This window comes from Ylistrum balloti, unplaced genomic scaffold (genome assembly GCF_031769215.1).
Source record: "Ylistrum balloti isolate Yb309-2 unplaced genomic scaffold, AGI_CSIRO_Ybal_v1 Utg370208, whole genome shotgun sequence".
NCBI classification, from domain to species: domain Eukaryota; kingdom Metazoa; phylum Mollusca; class Bivalvia; order Pectinida; family Pectinidae; genus Ylistrum; species Ylistrum balloti.
In genome coordinates, this window is record NW_026782179.1 from 1 (window position 1) to 27,702 (window position 27,702).

General features: G+C 35.4%; 1 protein-coding gene across 1 annotated transcript in view; it reads right to left on the bottom strand.

Moving 5' to 3' along the window:
• Positions 1-19,757: 19,757 nt before the first annotated feature.
• LOC132551624 (WD repeat and FYVE domain-containing protein 3-like) overlaps positions 19,758-27,702 on the bottom strand; it is a 32,377-nt gene continuing 24,432 nt past the window's right edge. The window contains exons 34-47 of the mRNA XM_060215801.1: positions 27,428-27,549; positions 26,670-26,871; positions 26,221-26,292; positions 25,101-25,326; positions 24,232-24,424; positions 23,908-23,993; positions 23,623-23,728; positions 23,036-23,137; positions 22,431-22,508; positions 22,054-22,186; positions 21,418-21,500; positions 20,948-21,119; positions 20,398-20,606; positions 19,758-19,952 (exon numbers count right to left, since the gene is read on the bottom strand). Coding sequence (XP_060071784.1) covers positions 19,758-19,952; positions 20,398-20,606; positions 20,948-21,119; positions 21,418-21,500; positions 22,054-22,186; positions 22,431-22,508; positions 23,036-23,137; positions 23,623-23,728; positions 23,908-23,993; positions 24,232-24,424; positions 25,101-25,326; positions 26,221-26,292; positions 26,670-26,871; positions 27,428-27,549 — 1,979 coding nt within the window. The remainder of the gene's footprint in view (positions 19,953-20,397; positions 20,607-20,947; positions 21,120-21,417; positions 21,501-22,053; positions 22,187-22,430; positions 22,509-23,035; positions 23,138-23,622; positions 23,729-23,907; positions 23,994-24,231; positions 24,425-25,100; positions 25,327-26,220; positions 26,293-26,669; positions 26,872-27,427; positions 27,550-27,702) is intronic.

Consider the following 27,702-nt stretch of genomic DNA (forward strand, 5'->3'; position numbering starts at 1 on the left):
GTTAACAAAATGTCGACAAGCTCACTCTCTTACTCTCTTTACAATTAACACAGGATCCAACCTAGACAATATTAACAATGACAACGGAGGGCTGTGTTCCTCCACTATACAGGTACACTAATCAAATACTAGATACACTTATAGAGTAGGCAGCTATCTACGACGGAAGTGTCAGAATGTCACCAAGTAGGCTGATATCTACTTGTAGTGACAACAATGTCACATGGTCACATCAATGATCCAAGGAAAGTCCATACAGCTCCAAAACTACAAGGGGTTAACCATCCGCCATCCTCTGGAACCTCGGTCGGGCACAACAGGCAATACCTTTGTCCACCGTCATCCATCACCAAGTGACCCCCTGCCAGAATGTGCGGGACAACCATCAAGCCATGAATGGTGTCTCACTGGACCATTCCACATGAGCCGTCAACAAGGCAAAGTATAGTAGCCCATCAGCAAGACAGGGTGTAACTACAATAATAGATATTCCCTATATAACACCTGCCATACTGTACTAGTTTAACTAATAATTGAATTAACACAACCTTATTAATTCTGATAATAATCGCATTAATACTCAATGCTATAACATATATTTACCACATTTGACTCCACTTAATGATCAATGATACAAGAAATAGATAATTGTCATTTCAATTATGAACATATTTACAGGTAAAGGTACGGTGCACGACGCCTTAATAGACCGTCGCACAATGGTTATTACGATACATAAGTAAACAACTGTATTTCACGTGCATATATCAAATCACGAGTAATTGGTAATTAAACGATATTTATGCATGTATTCTATACATTTAACCGGTAAAAATCACATCATACACACCCTAATTAAACACATGGTATAGTAACACTATCGCGCACCTGTGCGTGTGTACACAAACCGTGCTCATAACAAACATACCGGCACAGGTAAATATATTGCTGTTTATCTACACAGCACTGAATAAACCATATTTACAACAATTACAGAATGCATAAAACATAAAAATCATAATTCATGGGTTTTGGGTACTCACCGCAAGCTGTGGTTTGCGTGAACGGTGAATATTATATCATGGTTCAAACAATGGCAATGTTGACACGGTAGCTGTCTCTGTCATGCATAAAAGCATGCGTACACGTCACATCCTCTCAGGTAAAAGTTTCGTAGAGATGAGCGCGCGAAATATGAACAACTGACAAAGTTCTGTATAGATATGTGACAATCACCACTTTTCATAATTTTGCCTCTGTCTTGATACTTAATCATATGGACATGAAATACAACGTACTTTACAGTAGGATGAATACAGACCTCGCTTATTTGGTGGTATCATGTTCATAGTTTTATCAAAAGCTTATATATTTGGCTGCGGCATGCAACGGGCAGTAAATTTCCCTATAAATGTTATTTTCTAGTAATGTATTTTCGCCAATGTAGTCACCTCTTTAACGAACACAGCGACAACTTTTTATGATGTATTAGTTATATTTATTAATATTGTTTTCCATCAAATATAATTTTTCATATATTTTTCCTTTAGCGAAACCTACATAACAGCACCGGAATGCAGAGTCTGGCTTTGGTAAGGAAAATATTTACGTGTACATCGTGAACTTAAAATCATAACACTAGATTTGATGACAGAAATTAATTATTTATCGAAAGAGGTTTTAATGTAACTAACGATTGTACACTAGATGTAGAATTCACTTCAACGAAACACATACGTTTCATTCATTTTAACTTATTTTTTATTATTCAATTGTAATTAATCTATGATTAATTCCAGCAAAGAGATGACGTTGGATGTGCAAATCTCACCTTGACCAGACTCCCGACAGTTAGACATGATTAACAACTTGCCCAGCGATTGACCAATTTCCTAGAAGATACAAATGAGAATTGTCCACATTTTACTACGAGAAATCACCGTGATGACATCAATGCAGTCCTAATCGACCAACTTCTCCAAGTTATGAAAGACTGCACGGGCCATGTGGTAGAACCGGATAGTATTGACTGCTCTTTGATCGGACGAGTTGGTGAAATCAACTTCAGTAGACTTGTCGAAAATTATCTTCAACATACCAAACGTATTTTAACAGCTATGTAGATCTTAAAGTTTCAGTTTTGCAGGAATTTGTCCATCTCCACTTTTCATAATTTTGCCTCTGTCTTGATACTTAATCATATGGACATGAAATACAACGTACTTTACAGTAGGATGAATACAGACATCGCTTATTTGGTGGTATCATGTTCATAGTTTTATCAAAAGCTTATATATTTGGCTGCGGCATGCAACGGGCAGTAAATTTCCCTATAAATGTTATTTTCTAGTAATGTATTTTCGCCAATGTAGTCACCTCTTTAACGAACACAGCGACAACTTTTTATGATGTATTAGTTATATTTATTAATATTGTTTTCCATCAAATATAATTTTTCATATATTTTTCCTTTAGCGAAACCTACATAACAGCACCGGAATGCAGAGTCTGGCTTTGGTAAGGAAAATATTTACGTGTACATCGTGAACTTAAAATCATAACACTAGATTTGATGACAGAAATTAATTATTTATCGAAAGAGGTTTTAATGTAACTAACAATTGTACACTAGATGTAGAATTCACTTCAACGAAACACATACGTTTCATTCATTTTAAGTTATTTTTTTTATTCAATTGTAATTAATCTATGATTAATTCCAGCAAAGAGATGACGTTGGATGTGCAAATCTCACCTTGACCAGACTCCCGACAGTTAGACATGATTTACAACTTGCCAAGCGATTCACCGATATCCTGGAAGATACAAATGAGAATTGTCCACATTTTACTACGAGAAATCACCGTGATGACATCAATGCAGTCCTAATCGACCAACTTCTCCAAGTTATGAAAGACTGCACTGGCCATGTGGTAGAACCGGATAGTATTGACTGCTCTTTGATCGGACGAGTTGGTGAAATCAACTTCAGTAGACTTGTCGAAAATTATCTTCAACATACCAAACGTATTTTAACAGCTATGTAGATCTTAAAGTTTCAGTTTTGCAGGAATTTGTCCATCTCCACTTTTCATAATTTTGCCTCTGTCTTGATACTTAATCATATGGACATGAAATACAACGTACTTTACAGTAGGATGAATACAGACCTCGCTTATTTGGTGGTATCATGTTCATAGTTTTATCAAAAGCTTATATATTTGGCTGCGGCATGCAACGGGCAGTAAATTTCCCTATAAATGTTATTTTCTAGTAATGTATTTTCGCCAATGTAGTCACCTCTTTAACGAACACAGCGACAACTTTTTATGATGTATTAGTTATATTTATTAATATTGTTTTCCATCAAATATAATTTTTCATATATTTTTCCTTTAGCGAAACCTACATAACAGCACCGGAATGCAGAGTCTGGCTTTGGTAAGGAAAATATTTACGTGTACATCGTGAACTTAAAATCATAACACTAGATTTGATGACAGAAATTAATTATTTATCGAAAGAGGTTTTAATGTAACTAACGATTGTACACTAGATGTAGAATTCACTTCAACGAAACACATACGTTTCATTCATTTTAAGTTATTTTTTATTATTCAATTGTAATTAATCTATGATTAATTCCAGCAAAGAGAGGACGTTGGATGTGCAAATCTCACCTTGACCAGACTCCCGACAGTTAGACATGATTTACAACTTGCCAAGCGATTCACCGATTTCCTGGAAGATACAAATGAGAATTGTCCACATTTTACTACGAGAAATCACCTTGATGACATCAATGCAGTCCTAATCGACCAACTTCTCCAAGTTATGAAAGACGGCACTGGCCATGTGGTAGAACCGGATAGTATTGACTGTTCTTTGATCGGACGAGTTGGTGAAATCAACTTCAGTAGACTTGTCGAAAATTATCTTCAACATACCAAACGTATTTTAACAGCTATGTAGATCTTAAAGTTTCAGTTTTGCAGGAATTTGTCCATCTCCACTTTTCATAATTTTGCCTCTGTCTTGATACTTAATCATATGGACATGAAATACAACGTACTTTACAGTAGGATGAATACAGACCTCGCTTATTTGGTGGTATCATGTTCATAGTTTTATCAAAAGCTTATATATTTGGCTGCGGCATGCAACGGGCAGTAAATTTCCCTATAAATGTTATTTTCTAGTAATGTATTTTCGCCAATGTAGTCACCTCTTTAACGAACACAGCGACAACTTTTTATGATGTATTAGTTATATTTATTAATATTGTTTTCCATCAAATATAATTTTTCATATATTTTTCCTTTAGCGAAACCTACATAACAGCACCGGAATGCAGAGTCTGGCTTTGGTAAGGAAAATATTTACGTGTACATCGTGAACTTAAAATCATAACACTAGATTTGATGACAGAAATTAATTATTTATCGAAAGAGGTTTTAATGTAACTAACAATTGTACACTAGATGTAGAATTCACTTCAACGAAACACATACGTTTCATTCATTTTAAGTTATTTTTTATTATTCAATTGTAATTAATCTATGATTAATTCCAGCAAAGAGAGGACGTTGGATGTGCAAATCTCACCTTGACCAGACTCCCGACAGTTAGACATGATTTACAACTTGCCCAGCGATTCACCGATTTCCTGGAAGATACAAATGAGAATTGTCCACATTTTACTACGAGAAATCACCTTGATGACATCAATGCAGTCCTAATCGACCAACTTCTCCAAGTTATGAAAGACGGCACTGGCCATGTGGTAGAACCGGATAGTATTGACTGTTCTTTGATCGGACGAGTTGGTGAAATCAACTTCAGTAGACTTGTCGAAAATTATCTTCAACATACCAAACGTATTTTAACAGCTATGTAGATCTTAAAGTTTCAGTTTTGCAGGAATTTGTCCATCTCCACTTTTCATAATTTTGCCTCTGTCTTGATACTTAATCATATGGACATGAAATACAACGTACTTTACAGTAGGATGAATACAGACCTCGCTTATTTGGTGGTATCATGTTCATAGTTTTATCAAAAGCTTATATATTTGGCTGCGGCATGCAACGGGCAGTAAATTTCCCTATAAATGTTATTTTCTAGTAATGTATTTTCGCCAATGTAGTCACCTCTTTAACGAACACAGCGACAACTTTTTATGATGTATTAGTTATATTTATTAATATTGTTTTCCATCAAATATAATTTTTCATATATTTTTCCTTTAGCAAAACCTACATAACAGCACCGGAATGCAGAGTCTGGCTTTGGTAAGGAAAATATTTACGTGTACATCGTGAACTTAAAATCATAACACTAGATTTGATGACAGAAATTAATTATTTATCGAAAGAGGTTTTAATGTAACTAACGATTGTACACTAGATGTAGAATTCACTTCAACGAAACACATACGTTTCATTCATTTTAACTTATTTTTTATTATTCAATTGTAATTAATCTATGATTAATTCCAGCAAAGAGATGACGTTGGATGTGCAAATCTCACCTTGACCAGACTCCCGACAGTTAGACATGATTAACAACTTGCCCAGCGATTGACCAATTTCCTAGAAGATACAAATGAGAATTGTCCACATTTTACTACGAGAAATCACCGTGATGACATCAATGCAGTCCTAATCGACCAACTTCTCCAAGTTATGAAAGACTGCACGGGCCATGTGGTAGAACCGGATAGTATTGACTGCTCTTTGATCGGACGAGTTGGTGAAATCAACTTCAGTAGACTTGTCGAAAATTATCTTCAACATACCAAACGTATTTTAACAGCTATGTAGATCTTAAAGTTTCAGTTTTGCAGGAATTTGTCCATCACTGTAACGTGAAGAGCAATTGCTGATTCTCAGAAGAATAAGAGACACAAGCTGTTTTACACTAAACACAAATTTATATACAAAACACAAAGGACATACAAAGCCATGGTTAACAAAATGTCGACAAGCTCACTCTCTTACTCTCTTTACAATTAACACAGGATCCAACCTAGACAATATTAACAATGACAACGGAGGGCTGTGTTCCTCCACTATACAGGTACACTAATCAAATACTAGATACACTTATAGAGTAGGCAGCTATCTACGACGGAAGTGTCAGAATGTCACCAAGTAGGCTGATATCTACTTGTAGTGACAACAATGTCACATGGTCACATCAATGATCCAAGGAAAGTCCATACAGCTCCAAAACTACAAGGGGTTAACCATCCGCCATCCTCTGGAACCTCGGTCGGGCACAACAGGCAATACCTTTGTCCACCGTCATCCATCACCAAGTGACCCCCTGCCAGAATGTGCGGGACAACCATCAAGCCATGAATGGTGTCTCACTGGACCATTCCACATGAGCCGTCAACAAGGCAAAGTATAGTAGCCCATCAGCAAGACAGGGTGTAACTACAATAATAGATATTCCCTATATAACACCTGCCATACTGTACTAGTTTAACTAATAATTGAATTAACACAACCTTATTAATTCTGATAATAATCGCATTAATACTCAATGCTATAACATATATTTACCACATTTGACTCCACTTAATGATCAATGATACAAGAAATAGATAATTGTCATTTCAATTATGAACATATTTACAGGTAAAGGTACGGTGCACGACGCCTTAATAGACCGTCGCACAATGGTTATTACGATACATAAGTAAACAACTGTATTTCACGTGCATATATCAAATCACGAGTAATTGGTAATTAAACGATATTTATGCATGTATTCTATACATTTAACCGGTAAAAATCACATCATACACACCCTAATTAAACACATGGTATAGTAACACTATCGCGCACCTGTGCGTGTGTACACAAACCGTGCTCATAACAAACATACCGGCACAGGTAAATATATTGCTGTTTATCTACACAGCACTGAATAAACCATATTTACAACAATTACAGAATGCATAAAACATAAAAATCATAATTCATGGGTTTTGGGTACTCACCGCAAGCTGTGGTTTGCGTGAACGGTGAATATTATATCATGGTTCAAACAATGGCAATGTTGACACGGTAGCTGTCTCTGTCATGCATAAAAGCATGCGTACACGTCACATCCTCTCAGGTAAAAGTTTCGTAGAGATGAGCGCGCGAAATATGAACAACTGACAAAGTTCTGTATAGATATGTGACAATCACCACTTTTCATAATTTTGCCTCTGTCTTGATACTTAATCATATGGACATGAAATACAACGTACTTTACAGTAGGATGAATACAGACCTCGCTTATTTGGTGGTATCATGTTCATAGTTTTATCAAAAGCTTATATATTTGGCTGCGGCATGCAACGGGCAGTAAATTTCCCTATAAATGTTATTTTCTAGTAATGTATTTTCGCCAATGTAGTCACCTCTTTAACGAACACAGCGACAACTTTTTATGATGTATTAGTTATATTTATTAATATTGTTTTCCATCAAATATAATTTTTCATATATTTTTCCTTTAGCGAAACCTACATAACAGCACCGGAATGCAGAGTCTGGCTTTGGTAAGGAAAATATTTACGTGTACATCGTGAACTTAAAATCATAACACTAGATTTGATGACAGAAATTAATTATTTATCGAAAGAGGTTTTAATGTAACTAACGATTGTACACTAGATGTAGAATTCACTTCAACGAAACACATACGTTTCATTCATTTTAACTTATTTTTTATTATTCAATTGTAATTAATCTATGATTAATTCCAGCAAAGAGATGACGTTGGATGTGCAAATCTCACCTTGACCAGACTCCCGACAGTTAGACATGATTAACAACTTGCCCAGCGATTGACCAATTTCCTAGAAGATACAAATGAGAATTGTCCACATTTTACTACGAGAAATCACCGTGATGACATCAATGCAGTCCTAATCGACCAACTTCTCCAAGTTATGAAAGACTGCACTGGCCATGTGGTAGAACCGGATAGTATTGACTGCTCTTTGATCGGACGAGTTGGTGAAATCAACTTCAGTAGACTTGTCGAAAATTATCTTCAACATACCAAACGTATTTTAACAGCTATGTAGATCTTAAAGTTTCAGTTTTGCAGGAATTTGTCCATCTCCACTTTTCATAATTTTGCCTCTGTCTTGATACTTAATCATATGGACATGAAATACAACGTACTTTACAGTAGGATGAATACAGACCTCGCTTATTTGGTGGTATCATGTTCATAGTTTTATCAAAAGCTTATATATTTGGCTGCGGCATGCAACGGGCAGTAAATTTCCCTATAAATGTTATTTTCTAGTAATGTATTTTCGCCAATGTAGTCACCTCTTTAACGAACACAGCGACAACTTTTTATGATGTATTAGTTATATTTATTAATATTGTTTTCCATCAAATATAATTTTTCATATATTTTTCCTTTAGCGAAACCTACATAACAGCACCGGAATGCAGAGTCTGGCTTTGGTAAGGAAAATATTTACGTGTACATCGTGAACTTAAAATCATAACACTAGATTTGATGACAGAAATTAATTATTTATCGAAAGAGGTTTTAATGTAACTAACAATTGTACACTAGATGTAGAATTCACTTCAACGAAACACATACGTTTCATTCATTTTAAGTTATTTTTTATTATTCAATTGTAATTAATCTATGATTAATTCCAGCAAAGAGAGGACGTTGGATGTGCAAATCTCACCTTGACCAGACTCCCGACAGTTAGACATGATTTACAACTTGCCAAGCGATTCACCGATATCCTGGAAGATACAAATGAGAATTGTCCACATTTTACTACGAGAAATCACCTTGATGACATCAATGCAGTCCTAATCGACCAACTTCTCCAAGTTATGAAAGACTGCACTGGCCATGTGGTAGAACCGGATAGTATTGACTGTTCTTTGATCGGACGAGTTGGTGAAATCAACTTCAGTAGACTTGTCGAAAATTATCTTCAACATACCAAACGTATTTTAACAGCTATGTAGATCTTAAAGTTTCAGTTTTGCAGGAATTTGTCCATCTCCACTTTTCATAATTTTGCCTCTGTCTTGATACTTAATCATATGGACATGAAATACAACGTACTTTACAGTAGGATGAATACAGACCTCGCTTATTTGGTGGTATCATGTTCATAGTTTTATCAAAAGCTTATATATTTGGCTGCGGCATGCAACGGGCAGTAAATTTCCCTATAAATGTTATTTTCTAGTAATGTATTTTCGCCAATGTAGTCACCTCTTTAACGAACACAGCGACAACTTTTTATGATGTATTAGTTATATTTATTAATATTGTTTTCCATCAAATATAATTTTTCATATATTTTTCCTTTAGCGAAACCTACATAACAGCACCGGAATGCAGAGTCTGACTTTGGTAAGAAAAATATTTACGTGTACATCGTGAACTTAAAATCATAACACTAGATTTGATGACAGAAATTAATTATTTATCGAAAGAGGTTTTAATGTAACTAACGATTGTACACTAGATGTAGAATTCACTTCAACGAAACACATACGTTTCATTCATTTTAAGTTATTTTTTTTATTCAATTGTAATTAATCTATGATTAATTCCAGCAAAGAGATGACGTTGGATGTGCAAATCTCACCTTGACCAGACTCCCGAAAGTTAGACATGATTAACAACTTGCCCAGCGATTGACCAATTTCCTAGAAGATACAAATGAGAATTGTCCACATTTTACTACGAGAAATCACCGTGATGACATCAATGCAGTCCTAATCGACCAACTTCTCCAAGTTATGAAAGACTGCACTGGCCATGTGGTAGAACCGGATAGTATTGACTGCTCTTTGATCGGACGAGTTGGTGAAATCAACTTCAGTAGACTTGTCGAAAATTATCTTCAACATACCAAACGTATTTTAACAGCTATGTAGATCTTAAAGTTTCAGTTTTGCAGGAATTTGTCCATCTCCACTTTTCATAATTTTGCCTCTGTCTTGATACTTAATCATATGGACATGAAATACAACGTACTTTACAGTAGGATGAATACAGACCTCGCTTATTTGGTGGTATCATGTTCATAGTTTTATCAAAAGCTTGTATATTTGGCTGCGGCATGCAACGGGCAGTAAATTTCCCTATAAATGTTATTTTCTAGTAATGTATTTTCGCCAATGTAGTCACCTCTTTAACGAACACAGCGAAAACTTTTGATGATGTATTAGTTAAATTTATTAATATTGTTTTCCATCAAATCTAATTTTTCATATATTTTTTCTTTAGCGAAACCTACATAACAGCACCGGAATGCAGGGTCTGACTTTGGTAAGAAAAATATTTACGTGTACATCGTGAACTTAAAATCATAACACTAGATTTGATGACAGAAATTAATTATTTATCGAAAGAGGTTTTAATGTAACTAACGATTGTACACTAGATGTAGAATTCACTTCAACGAAACACATACGTTTCATTCATTTTAACTTATTTTTTTTTATTCAATTGTAATTAATCTATGATTAATTCCAGCAAAGAGAGGACGTTTGATGTGCAAATCTCACCTTGACGAGACTTCCGACAGTTTGCCAGTTTCTAAGTCGTTTAAATCAAACTGGTTCAACAACCGATCGTCCCCGATGCGGCAGATCACGAAAAACGACCGCCAGGGATGACCGTCGTATACGATTGATACACTTGCGCAATCGAGTCGTTACCGCAGTAGAGACTTCAAGGACATTGTTTGGGCGTCGTGTGTCTCCCCAAACAGTCCACAACAGTTTGAGGGCCTACTAATTGAAAGCGCGGCGTCCCTACACTGGACCCAATTTGTTGCGACGTCACCGCAATAATCGGCGTAACTGGACCCGTGTTCACCGTCGTTGGGCCTTACGACAATGGAACAATGTTCTGTTTTCAGATGAGTCCAGGTGTGGAGGCGACGAGGGGATCGTTTTGCGTTTCTTAAGACGCCATGGCGTTGGCGCCATTTTTCAACAGGATAACGCGCCAGCGCACACCAGTCTCGTCAGTAGAACTTTTTTGCAGCAGAATAACGTACAGGTGTTAGATTGGCCATCTAAATCACCTGATTTGTCACCGATTGAGCATGTCTTGGACGTTCTTGGGCGACGCGTGAGAGAACGTAAAAATCAGCCGTGAAACTTTGAATTGGCTGTAGATGTGTTATAGAGATAATAATCTAACTGTCAGTGCGTAAATCATTCATATTGAACATGTATTTTGTGCTGCAGGATCTGGTGTAAAAAATCCTGTTTTCACCTCTGCCTCTGACCCGGAAAATTAACAAAATTAATGTAAAATACAATCTATCACAGTCTTGTCAGTTGGTGATGTCACATGTACATTTATGCACATGTAAAAATGCATTTCCATGATTTAAACTACCGTATTTATCATGCAATAAACCAATCCTGGTAATAAGTCCATAAATGTTTTTTTCATAGATTTTAAATTTAAATTTAAGATTATATATTTAAATTTAAATATATAATCTATATCTTATGTACTATTATAGTGACATACATCTTTAAAATATTATTTCAGACAAAGTTCTACGAAAACAGGACGGAACATAAATAAGTCATTGTAGATTGTGGAGAATTAGTTTTGCCCCAAAATCCACCCATAACCCTGCCTAGCCAACAATGTAACTATAAGTTTGGTTTCAACAGAGAAGTAAAAGGCATACAGCATCAAAATTTCACGAGATTTCAAGAAGGAAAACCATCAACAAGAAATATTTGAACAAACTTTGACATTAAAAAGGAATCTTCAGCAAAACAGAAGTACATCGACAAGCAGGAAGTCATGTACGTGATTGTGGACTTGTGATCAACCCGGTATTTCCGTTCCTAGGATCCACACCAGATGGACGTGTATGTGACCATGGTGTAACAGGCATTTTAGAAGTCAAATGCCCATATAGTGCTAGGATTATGGATGTGAAAAAAAACCTACCAGACTTTTTCTTAGAAAGTGTTGAAAATGGCATCAGACTTAAGAGGAAACGCACACACTGTCAAGTCCAAGGCCAATTAATGATTACAGGTGCTCCATTTTGTGACTTTGTCTTATCTACTTCAAAAGACTTATACATTAAAAAAGGATTCTTCCAGATCATGTGTTCATGAAAGATCTGCTAGATAAACTATGTGATATCTATTTCAAACATGTCAGATATTATCTCCAAAAATGCTAAAAAATGGTTGAGTCTACTTACATTATCCTGTTTGACTAGATGTGTTTTTTTTGTCATTTTCTTCTAGATCTGTAGACTCTTCTATTGTTGTTTGTTCAAGCTCCACCAAACTGTCACATTCTTGTCTACAATTATATATATATGAAAAGTTGAACAAATAACGACCGTTTCTCAGAGCTTTTTTGTCTCGTACAGTATTTTAATATATGTTATGCATCAGCAATGAAATTTTAATGCAGCGTGAAAATTATATATGTATTACAAATACATATTTTTGATGTGATTGAATTTCATTTGTAATAATTATATTAAATATTGTCTAGATACTGAGACATGAAAAAAGAAAAAAAAATTGTGTTTGTTCATTAAAGCACAAACTTTGACATGAAAAAACAAAAAGTTTTGTTTTGTATATTTAAACTTTAAACATTAAAAATTGTATGATGACAATGACACTACAAGGATTGAAAATAACAAATTCAACAATTTCTCAAGTACATCTTTATTATAGTGTATGAGCATGTATCATGACATTCATAAAATACTGACACATGAATGAAATCCTCAAATGTACATTACTGAGGATCACAATGACCACCCGTCTTACTGATAGAGGCCAAAGTGATGCATTGGGGGAAGGTCATGCGAGATTGCTTGAGAATAAAGCGCAAACCACATAATCGCCCCTCAACCGCCAGGATCCTTTCTGCCAGTACTAACGGGACACAACCCAAGGCAGACAGGTTGCCCCGTTTAGTAGACTTTTACCATATGCAGTAGGATACAGCGGATATATTCTAACCCCTATTCGCAGGGGTGGTGTATTTAATAATTTGGAAAGCATCGGGCATAGTCTAAATTATGGCACCGTGTAAAATTAGGAAAAAGGTGTAGATTTTATTGTTGTTGTCATGAACTATACATAAGTAATAAATATATCACGGTGTCCGTGACATTTACTGAATACACGAAAACATCACTAATATTTTTTGCACAACTGGTTCAAAATCGTTAAATTCAATGATAACTTAATCCACACAATCATTTGAAATATCGTATAAATGTTGACTATTTCCTTGAATGATAACATAGCCGCAGATGCCCCATAATTCTGTCCCAACATATCTTCAATTTGTCCACACTTAAATGGTCAAGGCCATGGATTTTGAGTGTTATGGCTCTCAATCTGTCCGCCTTCATTGGAGGGTGGTTTCAAGTTGCCTTTCCACAACAATCTGTATTATAGCTCCCTCTCAACCTGATTTTTTTCAATTTGAAGATGAAGCAAAATTACCAACGCTTCGCCATCTGGTATAATGACAATTAAATTGGTTATTGCCATTTTTGAATACAAATCTACACTCGAATTATATACACATATTTTGTAAATAGAACAAAACATCGAGTAGAAATATGCAAGAAGTTCAGTACAAGATTAATCAATACCATATCCAATGGTGGGAATCAAGATCCCTATTGGATTGCTCGTCTTTGATGCGATATGCATTCAATCCATTCATTGTGAAAGACATGAATTATTTTTTGGTACCGATTGTTTATATGATACAGTGCATTGCTCAAACAAATGAGCACTTATCAACGAGCCTAAGATTGGATAATCACTTTCAGTTTTGGAAAAGAAAAAGTTTATGCCAATGCAAAATAATGCAAGAATACAAAAAACACAGAGCTGGTTACAACATCAAAAACTGACAGGACACCCACGAAATGTTGAGTCTTGGATAGAACTACAAAATTGTAAATGAGCTCGGTGACAACTTCTTTTTCGGAAACTGACATTCAAATGTTGGCTTTACAGAAGAAAACCATTAAAGGAATATATATCAAAACCTGGTCACAAATAAGAACCATAAGTTGACAAGAGAGCAAGTAAACTTTTGTATGTGCTGGAAATACTTTCAGATTGTCAGTCCTACAAAAGCAGCTGCATTGTAATTATTTTCATTATTATAATCACAATCTTAACGGTGCATCGACACATAAAAGATCATTAGGGCCATCAACCGGTAATTGCCAATAATCTTAAATGGTTTTATTATCACAAAAGATTAGAATGGTAAGTCTTAGTCTATAATATAGACAAACATCTTTCAGTAGCATCTTATTCTAGCTTTGTAGAAGATGTTTGCAAAGCATGGCGTATGGGATATCGCTATCTTCTTTTTTTCGGTGGTAGCAGACACATTCAAGATTATTGAAATGTACAAAATTTCCAACACACAGCTCGCATTGAACACTAGTAAATAGATTGGGGGTTATTAGCCATCTGTTCTAGGTTTATTTTAATCGTTATTCGTATGCAGGATTGAAAATATTAACAAACTTAGTTGTCACAACGTGTCAACTTTTTTCATCCTTTGGCATTTTATTAAGTATTTTTGTTTCCTGTATGGCGACAGGTGAAGAGGTGTGAGTTTTCTGTGAGAACGAAATCTGCTGGGCAGAGTCAATACGTATTCAATATGGACATATAAGTAAGTGAAACAAATCCAGAATATGTTAAGCTGGTGAAATTCTGAATATTGTTCCGACATACCACGTCTTTGTCTCAAATATTAACATTCAATCAAGTGAACATTCGCCACACCTGGAGTGCACAAAAAGCCTGTGCTATCGTAGACGTACACGTGTGTATACATGTATGTGTTCTGAAGGACTCAACGTTACAGACAGTTACAGTTTCTCACCATTCATTTAGTGCCTAAAGTCTGTGTAGATATTGATTATTCTGAAAATTTATTGTTAATATGACGGCTGGGAAAGTTAAAAACAGAAACACTTAGCGCACTGAAGGACCCCCAAACCATCAAACAGGTTGTGGGTATACTCATGGACAATGATATTTTTAAAAAGACGCTACAGTCGTCTATGGGTATCGACAACCTTCTGGCAGAGATAAATTCATTGAGGGATAGAATGGACGAAATGGAACAGTATTCCCGCCGCAATTGTCTTAAGTTTCGCGGTATCCCTGAGTCTGAAGGAGAGAGTACTGACGACCTTATTATGAGTGCGTGTAATAACTCCCTAGGTGTCGCGGTTGTTCTGGGCGACATTAGCAGAACACACCGTGTCGGTCCTAAAAATCCTGATCGTCCTAGAGACATTATTGTCAGATTTGTGTCGTACCGTACTCGCGCTTCTGTCTACGAGGCAAGATTATGGTCGCATCGTTATCCGCGATAACAACCAGCGGAAGACACAGGTCACTTCGCTACGTGAGATCCAGAACTATCCCGACCCCCCTCCCCGGAAATCTGGACCCAGGACTCTCGCGCAACGTCTTCCCATATCGGCACCTCCCAAATGGACTAAAATATGCACAACATGCAAATGTATGCTGAACAGAAATGGATTCTTCCATAGTCTGGACTTGTTAATTTATATAATATATATAGATTAAAATGTTTACAGTACACTCAATTTAATGTACCATATATATAACAGAGACCTATATTAAAGTCTCTTTATACTAGTATACTTATGATTTACATAATAATAATATTATATAGTAATATGTGAGAATAATCCATATATGTGATAAGTTAATTTAGTCGCACATATACATGTATATTTTTCTCCATTTTATGGTACTATTAAAATGTGTTAAAAATATAATTCATATATTTATGTAAGCATAAATAATTAATTAAAAGGTATTTTAATAATATTACATTGTAAAATTACTACAAGTCTATAACTGAGTGATGCACTAGGAAAATAATGCATTGCATTTGTATGTTAAACATTTAAGGTAAAACAAAATATGTGTACGCTTTATGGATATATGGTGACAGATTAAGAAGTCATGCTTAGTTGCAATTTTGTCATTTTAGTGCATGTAAAAGTCACACAACTGATCTAAATTCAAATGAAGATCATTGTATATATAAATTACTTGTGATATATTGATTTCACAAATGTAGAAAACGCATTTATCGAGTAAACTAAAACCATTTAATTTGAAACAATATTAATTTTTCATCTTGTAACAATATCAATTTTTCATCTTGTAACAATATTTGTGCTTGAATCCGCAATAAACTTATGGCAATTCCATATATTACATGGACATGTGCGTACACGGTTCCCGGATGGTCACTCTCAGTGATAAATTATCCAAGTAAAGCCAAAATATGCATAGTGCTACAAGCATTTTGTATAGTGTTATATCATAAACGTTATGTTGAAACCAAATTGTAGTTACTATGTTGTTGCATTATAATCCGATTGATGTGACGGCTTAACTGAAACATCTGATTAATATTGTTATTTGTTATTCTGTCTATAATTGTTGAAACACTATAGAGTTACACGTAGTCAGTAGTGTACATGTAGCACGGGCATGTCCCACGTGTAATGTACGTGTGTTTTATCTCACACAGTTGGCCAACACGGATGGTTGTTATGATTATATAATGTCTCCGTCCCCCAAAATGGAATGATCCAAATTTTATTATCGAACACATTACTACACATATGTGCACAAACGAACCAAGCAGTTTTCTATTTTTACTATGGTTAAATGGCATCGCACACTCGAACCCTTATAAATATCGGATTTTAATTTAAAATGTAACTATAAGAAAGAAAATGTAATTTTGACTAGGTACATGTACATGTATGCCCCAAGCAACTTCGTCGTCTGTCAACTATATTATTGTTGAAAGACTTGATTTACCTTTCCATATTGGAATAGTCCGATGTTTGCCCATGCATGTCATTAGTGACGAATTTTCATGCATAAAAATCAGTTTAGTTCAGATAATATTTTTGATTATCGTAAAAATTGTAAACTTATATGTAATACTTGTATGTAAGTAAGCCCTTTGCAGATTTTGAAACTATGAACTTATGTTTTTGTTGGTTCTCCTTATGAAAATGTTTGTAATCTTGTTTATTTTGTGTCTCCACCCCATTGTTTACATGTATCAACATTATCATATATTGTCCCCCGTGCACTGCATGTACCACATGACGCTGTACCATTTAGATACTGGATAATGATTTATCAATACTTATCTAAGCAATCGGTGCATGTTGTGCATGGGAAAAATAGATTATATTGTACATATATATTATCTCATATATTTTCTGGGATACTTTGTTCATATGCTCTAACTATTTTTGAAAAACATGTCAATTTCAGTTATATTTTAATATCTTTGTTACTGAGTAATGATGTTGAATGTATCTGTTGCCAAACGGATAAGGTTAAATAGGCTATGCCTGATGCCTGATCCCTTTGCTTCAATTGTTTATATTGAGCAATAAAATTTGTTGAAATTGAAATTAAGTATTTTTCTTTTTACATCATATGATAAGGTTTATGCGAGTGGGTTAGAAGTATAAACCTTCCGTCTTTTTAGTTATATTCATTAAATGTGTACACTAGTGTATCACGAGATGTTTTGGTGGGGTGGGGGGCTGACAAAGGTGCGACAGCGAAATACCCAGAGATGGAGAGAGAGCTGTTCAACCTAGTATGCGATCGCCAAGATTCCGGCATCACTGTCAATACAACAGAACTGCCACTGTGGGCCATGCAGATCAAGAGAGGTCATGGGGTCACCGACTTTAACGCATCAATGGGTTGGGCTGTCCGATTTATGAAAAGACATATGCTAAGTATCTGGAGGAGAACGTCAATCGCCCAAAAACTTCCGGATGACTACGAAGACAAATTAATATAATTCCAGAGATACAACATCAAAATAAGGCAGAAATATGAAATTGACCCGTCAAGGATTGGGAATGCCGACCAAACACTGCTTACTTTCGATCTACCCTCAGACACTACTATAGCCCTGACCAATGGCAAGTTTGTGTCCATGACGGCACTAAACTTCCGCCTTACGTCATCTTCAAGAGAAAGACCCTACACACTGGAAACTTCCCACAGGGATTGATTGTGCGCGTCCATAAAAAAGTATGGATGAACGAAACGACAATGAAAGAGACCTAACACTCGCCAGAAGAACCTTCTAGTTTTAGACTCATTCCGCTGTCACTGATCCCCCTACGTCAAAGAAATGCTGTCTGACGACAACACACAACTTCATACCCGGAGGAATGACCAGCATCCTTCAACCACTCGATGTGGGAGTGAATAAACCCATGAAGGTCTCACTGCACGCTGCTTGGAACGAGTGGATGATGGACAATTCTAAACATACATTCACAAAAGGGGGCAAACAGAGAAGTTGACAGACATTTGCGAGTGGATCGTCAGTGAATGGGATAACCATGACCCCCAGATTACCGTAAAAACCCACGTAATGTCCGCATCTGTGTAATGTCCGCACCCCTTTTTTGACACAAAAATCTGGGGAAAAAACCCACCTTCCATGTAATGTCCGCGGGTAAAAAATGCAAATTGAAGCTGCCAATTTCATTTCACGTACGCTAATGTCGTAATGGCCGAGAGCATGTCGCATTGTGTATAACTTACAGGTACCATTCAAGAATTCACTTAATTGTTTATAACAACAGTTATTCTCCATAATGGTACAGTAAGCTTAACAGTATGACAAGTCCTCATTTCGATAATTGGTGTTTTGATAAGGGTTAGCCCAGCAGTGTTATAAACAGCTTGGGTCGTCTCCTCACCTCGAGTGTGAGTGAGTGACAGGGTGTGATTAGCCAATTAACGATAACTATACAGTAACATGACCCGCCCATGACCCACGGCGCCACTGACCCTACTGACACACCATCAGACGACGAGAACGCCATTTATTACAACGACCAGACAGAGGAAGACAACTTCAACGCCGAGGAGTTCTTCCACAGTGACGACGACGACTTCTGTGGTTTCGAGAAACGCTATTAAACCGGCCTGCTATGTATTAAGACTTTCTGATAAACGATCCATAATCAATAAAACGTCTGATTATTTATTTTATGTAATATTCTTGTACATGTCATTTATTATTTTGTAAATAAAATGTAGAATGAAAATGTTGTGTTATTTTGTATATGCTCATGAGTATGCTTTTTCAATGGGGGAAGGGGAATAACTCTAACTTTATTCATGTGACAAAGTCAAACAAAATGGCTTCCTATTACGAAGGACGACACAATACGAACCTGTAACGAGAAATTGGAAGGAATTAACCATGGAAACTATAATAAATAATCATAAATAATCATGTTTGGTTGAGGAAACATCATAGAAAAAACCATAGAACGATAATATCAGGTATGCTTGGCTTTTAAGAACACAATTCAAGGAGATATGATATGAATTGTCGGAAGGAAAAAAGTGTCATTTCCTCTATATCTCTGTAATGTCCGCACCCCCTTTTTTGGATTGATTTTCGGTGAAAAATAGTGCGGACATTACATGGGTTTTTACGGTACATATTTATGTTGTTGTGAAACTTTCTTCTCTTGAAAATTTCTGATTCCTGATCAAAGGAAAAATCACTAAAAAAGTGTCCCATAGACTACAACATATGTCTTGATATGAGTTCAATGACGTGAAAATATTGAGTACAAATATAGGTCATACACCTATCTCTATCACTGGTAATGTTATTGTGTATACATACTCTGGAGGTAGACTGTCAATGTCACGGATCTCACGAGTCCTTAGCATGGTGAAACCATCTATAACATAGAAGTGCTCCCGACCAAACAAAAGAAGGCCTTCTGCTGTATCTAATCCAAGTATCCGTGCACATCGGAATATGTTGGTTATCTGGGGAAGAAATACAAGAGATCAATTTATAAGATATTCATGACAGATCTAGTTAGTTAACTTGCTGAATGCATTCTGTATTTCATTTACACTGATCTAAGATCTTTGTTATGATAAGAAATGTTTGGCATTCTTGTGCCTGTTCGGAAAATTTATCAGAAATGCTTTCTGCTTCCATACCCCAAACATGACAAATTCAACCCCAGATGTGTCTCGCATTCTTTATTTTCAATTATCCAACACAGAAAGATCAGTGAATCTGTCTGACTCAACTTCTTTATTTCAATCTCGTTCAACCAATTTAAATTAGTTTGTCTTACTTTCTTTATATATAAATAAATCTAGTGTCACGTAGCAGAAGAAGTAAAATAGACCCAGAGTGTCTTGCTTTCCTCCTATCAACCCAACTCCTTTACTCCAATCTAATTCCATCACTCTGTCTCACCTTTTCTCCCTCGCCGAGGATCCTGAGAATGGTCTGGTTGTTGTCAGATTTGCCCCCAGAATGGACCTCTGTCACGGTTTCCCCAACATTCTCCTGATTATCTGGTTTGTCCAGGTCACCCTCCGCAGTAGTCTCATCAAGGTCATCATCGGCCTCTGATGACTTCTGGCCACTAGACTGTGGGAGTAACTTAGGCATACTCAGCATATCTACATGAAACAGAAACAAAGGAATCAAAATACTACAATACTTAGTAATTAAGTCTGTAAATGACACATATTTATATCAGTTACTGAAACTGATTCTTTTCCTGTTTGCAATAAATGAACATGCTTCTGCATATCAAGCAAATAGCAGTTCAACAGTTTGAAAGATCTATTAAAAGAGATTTTATAAATTTGTTTCACTACTATTATCATTCCACTGAAGTATTTGAAAAAGAACCTATATAACACCACTGGCAGCATACAACAGTATCATTTATGATAATAAATGACTTTGAATGACTTTTAAGATACTGACATTATCATAGCTAGGATACAACACTTACCGACTGGGGACCTGTCCTCGTCCTGTCCACCACTTGAACTCCCTGTCAACCCACTATCCACACCCATCTGTATTGGCAGTATTTCCTTGCCATGTTCCACAAGGGTCTGAGGCCTGTAGCGCTCATAAAATTCTTTACTATCATAACTCATGGCAATCTTGTACTTCAGGGGCTGAAATATACAGTAAAATGATGTAAAAGTTAAAATCTTAATATATTATGTCTGACACATGAGTCAACATGTTCTATAATCATGGCTGAAAAAACCCTTATAATCTCTGTGTATCTCAAATCAGCAAACAGTTAAAAGACATGTTAATACTTAGTTTTAAAGCAAATCTATTAATTATTTGCTGAAAGGTTTGGTTAATAGTCATTTTCATCAATTAAAACCCCAAAAAGTGATCTTTGTATAACAGTCTCAAAGATTTCAATGTGACCAGACAAAATGCTGACAGCATTTAACTTACACTATCCTCCATGTCGGGTCGGTAGGGGTAGTGTTGAAAGAAGAGATCGTTCTTCACCATTTTCTTCCTCATGCGACATGGACCTACAACAGAATATATGTCTTTGCACCAGCTTTCGAATCAAGAAGGTCTTTAAATTATTTTAAAATCTCCCCTCTTTGAACTGGGGACCAACATCAAACAGTTAATCAGTACATTATAATTATCTGCCTAGTACAGGAATCTATCCCAATAAAGTCATATCTATTTTAAATGATGATGGCTGGTTTATTAACATTCATCTAAATGAGTTCCCTAACACAACATGGATTTCTCTGTCTACAATATCTGATGTGTTTACTCTACACACACAAAAGCAGAATTTGCTGTAAGCTTTGCCGCCATTATTAGTAGAATGACATCAATTTTTAAGTGGTGTCCAATGTAGACAATTTTGTTCCTCAAATATATACTGTCATATGTGTGGTATAGAAAAAGCCACTGAATGGCCATCTGAGTCTTGGATCTTTAATAATCTTTTCTGAGGCTAACAAAATGTCCACTGATAATCATTTAACTTTAGTGTAAGCGTTATCTTATAATTTATGCAAGATAATTAGTATAACAATCTTTAGCCAAGAAAGGGATATCACTCACCTTCTGTCATGTCTGACTGCCATTTATCCAGTCGACTTCCTACATGTGGCCCCCACAAGCCCTTCTCTCGCAGTAGTTCTCCTTCTGTTTGGGCCCACTCCTCAGCCAGGTATTTTGCCATGTGTTCTTGACCCTGTGTAATATGTCATTGACATATTATTACATTATCACCAGCTTTTTCTTTTTTCATTCTTATTTTATTGATGGAAGCTTCATATATTAACCAATAAATGTTTAAGGTTGTGATTAGATTAAGACATTTCTAGACATTAGATTTAACAATGGAAAAAAATTATGGGAAAAAACATTCCCTTACAACAACTGTTTTATGTGAAGAAATGTGCACCATTAGGCCATCATCAGGAAAAAAGACTCACATGAATATATTGCTGAAACTGCAGCTGAGATAAGTCCTTGACTATAGCCATGTGTGTAAGTGTCCAAGAAATGTAGTCCTGCAGAAATAAAACAAAAAATATAAGTTGTACAACACTGCTTTTAACGGAGCTTTCCTTCATGCTTTTATCCTTTAACACAGACTTTTCCAGCCTGACAGGCCAAGTTTACAAAGTCATTACAGATTTATCACATATTAAAACCTTCTACTTCCTGTTTTTTCAACAATTAAAAACACAACAATTACTACTACTACTAACAACCAAATTTATAGACAGGATTGTCGATTGTCAATACATGATGGAAATGGTAAGATACAAAAAAGAATTCAAGTAGAGGGCTACATGTAAACTGTTGGATATTATTGTAAATAAAACTCTTATGAAAATTATTGAGAAGCAGTCGACATCAGATACTTTTGTATCAAATTGTGAGGTAAAAAGTGAAGGTTTGTGACGTACACAACATACCAACATACTTAATCCAATAGTCAAGTCAAAAATACAACTTGATTTATAAAATTAACTCTTTTGAAAAGGATACAAATGTAATGGCAGAATAATTTTAGGAATTTGATGATACTCACTGTCATGTGGACGTTTGACGAGGGAGAGGATTTTAGGGGCAGTTCCTTCTTGGGTTTTCTTGTTGCAAGTCTTAACATGCCACTCCCAACCTTCTGTAGTTTCTGTAACATTAATAACATCAGGAGTTTCATAACTTCGCTACAAATTTCAGCATTCATTTCAATCAAATATTATTTTATTACTTTGCAACTTAACAAATTCCGTGCATTTTCTTATAAAGATTGATTATATTCCAATTCTATGATATTGATTAAGATTTCAAATAAACTCATACAGTATGAATTAGATCACCCAGAAAAATGGTAGGTTTCAATTCTTTTTTTTTTTAAATCTTAAAAAAAAGCTGGAAGTTAAGAGAAAGTTGAAAGATAGGCAGTTGTGTGATATTGTAGTATAAGCAAAGCCTTCAGAGCAAAGGAGATGTTATAAGAATTCAAATGCATCTATATTTAACATCAGACAGTTAAAGGTCATAAATGATGATGTTTACCAGCCGTATTCTCTTAAATATAGATGAAAATTATCCAGAAAATTTGGCATAAAAAAATCAAGTGTCTGGAAATTCTTGATTTTGGCAAGGACTTACTGATTGTATCTGAGCTGGAAGTCTCTCTGTGTAGGAAATGTTACCCTTCCTCTCAGAGTCAGCATAGGCAATCCACACCTTGGAGGAATTTTCTTGTATCAATCCTCTGAAAGCAAGAAATATCAAAATAACAGTTTATTTTCAAATTTTGACAATTTTCAAAATCAGACTTTGTCAAAGAATGACTGTATTTTCAAATGATATTCAAATAATATCAATTTTCAAGTTAACAGTTGGTTTCACCACCAAACTAGAACAGCTATCAATAGTAGCCAATCTGCTTACCTGACAGAGCTTAGGTCTGGTGATGTAATCTTTGAACTAGCTGGATCTATGTTGTTCAGCTGAGTTTTAAACACTTCTTCCAGAACCTAATCCACATAGACAAGGAAAACATACATAGTAAGACCAGACGAAAAATTATATATCAAGAACAGAAAGTGGTTAATAAATGATTTGAACTAGACCAGAATCTGATATAAACTCACTCCTACATAGACCATTTTCATGTTTCAAAGGACTTGTCATTTGACAGGAAGGTACTTTCCCTTAAACACGTTGTGACTTCATTTTTTACCCAACATCTCTAATAAATATTTTGTTACTTACAGGTTTTTTACATGCGTACAATTCTTCCCACACACGTTTGGCCGCATTCGCCACCAGGTGGTGTCCTTCTAGGACACTAGAGCTGAGCTCCATGTATGCTAGATCCGCCACTTCATCGGTGAACTCTTCACCCTCTTCCATGTTAACATGCCAGGTTGTACGCATGGCTTTACCCCCATGTAGATTGGCAGCACTGAAACAGGTGTCACTTGTACAATCAAGGAGCAAATGAACACACAATTTACCATTTTATATATGTGCTCCTAAATGATATCAGTGAGGATTTCATCCTGAGTGAAAATTCAAGTTAACTGGTCTGCCAAGAGATTAATATTTCCAGCTATACTGGAAAAATACCTTACATTAGGAATCAAGTCTTATCAAACAGGGACAACTGAGATATAAGATTATTTCAAATTATACCATATAAGCAAGCAGTATTTTCTTCAGCAACCATCCAATTTCATATGTACTGGATACACATCTTACTTAAATAACCTTTATGTCACTTGAATATCTCTTCAAAAATTGTTTTAAAAGACTGACAAGATACAATTTAGTAATTAAACCAGTCAGATCTAACAATGGAATTATATCTAGACAACACTACACAGATATCACAGGTCTTATTTCCTAGTAATGTTGTATTTGTTTAACCTAAGGCTGACAACATGTGGTCCTATTCCTAGAAGACAGTCAATGCTAGATGCTAGAATAACACAGTCATACATATACAGGTAATACCCTTAACATCCTACTTCACTTGGCATAACAATGTTTCAAGTTTTCTCTCCACAATCTGTTTATGTCACAAATGTTGAGAAGTAGAAAATAATGACATTCTTGATACAGAGACAAACAGTATGTACCTCTGACTAGGATCCTCAGTAAGTTGAAGAAGACAGTAACACAGACACACTAGAAACTCTTGGTCATAATTTGCTGGTCCAAATACCAGACCACGATTACTGGTCAGTTTGTGAAGGGCATCCAGAACGGTTGTCTGTACAGCCACCGACTGTATAGGCCTGGACAGCTGGAACAGTACAGTCCTGTTCAGTGACCGATATATCAGGTCCAATGAGATTCCTGAGGCTGAAATGAAAATAATTATCACAGGCTTCATTGGAAAGATAATTCTACTAAATTCTACGTCAAGAGTATTGCTATTTTACATAAAATACATAACAAGAGGTCAATCACCATATACCGGTAGCTTGTGGGCTACTGTCAAGCATCAATACCACTACAACAGGCATCTCAGATAATTTTTCATCTACAAATTTAGCCAGACATATAACATATGGATATTTGAAATGTTGTTTAACCAACTTTATGATTTATTCCAATATTTCTCAGATAAAGATATGCAAAATACCAATGGTCAATTAATCCTTTCTTTCTCAATTACTCTTTTATTTACCGGTACAAGCCTACTAGCTAAAAACTTGTTTTAACTTTTCAAGGACTATAGTTTTAGACATAACAAAACAAGTTTGGAATATCAAAGAATTGCAAAACACTTTGGTATACCAGAGTAATTTCAAAATAATTATATTTAAAGCAAATAGACCATATCAGCCCTTCAAGGAATATTTTCTGACAAAGCTACTAATATGTAGACAAAATAAATAATCTTTCTAACCTGGCTAAATCTATATACTTGGGTTCATATTACTATAGGGACAGCTATAACTCAGCTGACAGGGAATCAGACTAGTGGACAACAGGAGACCCAATGTATGAGGTTCAATCCCTTATCAGGGCAGTTTTGCATTTCTCAGGAAGCTGGGACCATAGACTATCATGTATTCTTGTGATGACGTCCTTGGAAATAACGCTGTTTACCCACTTTGTTCTGGATAGTAAGTAGCAGAGTTTCTACATGATGTTCAGTGAGAAATTTTCCCGTGGAGACACGACTTCAAAATGACCTTGACTGTTGACATGGTGATAATCTAACAAACGGATAACAATATGTTTACATACCTTTACGTTTAGCTTGCTGGATGAGTTTACTGATGAATTCAAATACTTCTTTTGACTCCCGTGTGAACACATCTGTTCAAACCAGAAATAATCAAATGAAATCTGTCTTATGTTTTGTGAAAGCATATCTGATCATTGAGCTGCAACATACTCCTGCTACATAATGCAATCATTTGAAAAATTAATTTCTTATAGAAATATTAACACTTTATCAATCAAATTTAGTTTATTGCATCGTTTTAGACATAAACATTCCTAATAAACAATTAACATATCTTAACAGATTTTTGAGAAAAAAAAAATTATTCTTTGATGAAAATATCTGCTATTACCTTAGTGCACCAGCATTCCCAATTGATGGATTCAAAATCAATAAAAATATGCAAAAATCAGAAATCCCTTAATGTTATTGTACGAAAATTTAATTATTTCACAAGAGATAGACTTACTTTGCCAGAGTTTATCGACAAGTCGACTGGCGAAGTAGAAGACATTGTTAGCCATATTTGTGTAGCTACCACCACTCCCAATAGGCAATGCTGCTTGGTCTCCTAGTAACACATCTGCTGCCAATAAATGATCCATCACTGTCTTCATAATTTCTGTCTGGTATTCCTTCCTCTGTGCTCGTGATGCATTTTCAGGTGATGCCTGAAAATATTAACAATATACAGTATATCTGTATCATTTATTCAGCACCTTATCAAGTAGCTGAAAAACTTGTTTATGAATCCAATTGGACTAACATGCTTGGTACATTGTATGTAATGTATATCAAGGAACAAGGTTTATATTCACATGTGATCTTATTGAATGCCTGTGGTGTTGATTGAAAATTTTGTTTGAAACATTTGCATGATATTATGTTAAAGCTGAACATGAGGTTATTACACGGCAGTTACGTGATAAAAGAAGGACGATCTCTGTGCTTTCCTTTTTCTTTGTTTTATTGTGAAAAAGGATTACAACATCAAATTATGAGATGGTTTTCGACAGATTAACTACAAATAATAAGATCAAGATTTGGAATGCCTTCTTTGTAACAGAAAATTTCTCCGGCAAGTTTCTATCCTTTTTGCATGGATCTAACTTTAGTAATTTACAGGTAAATTCAAGCTTAAGTTTACAGTTTGAAATATCTAAATGTATTGTTAATTCCAATGTAACACTACAGATACATGGAGTAAACCCATCCAAATTAACTTACATCAAGAACAATGTCCAGTATTGTGGTGGACTTGTATGACATCTGTTGAGAGAAACTGTCTATCACAATGGTCCGCAAGAAGTCTATCACAAACTTACGGGCAGGATGTCCAGTCAGAAAGCCTACAATACCAAATTATAAGTAATCACAATATCATCAATTCTTTAGATATGGTCATCTTTGTTCAGTATTACATAAAGTATTCTACATAAAACAATTACTTTTTTACCTGGTTTGTAAGTTTTAGTCGTGCTTAAATTGACAAATGACTCCGA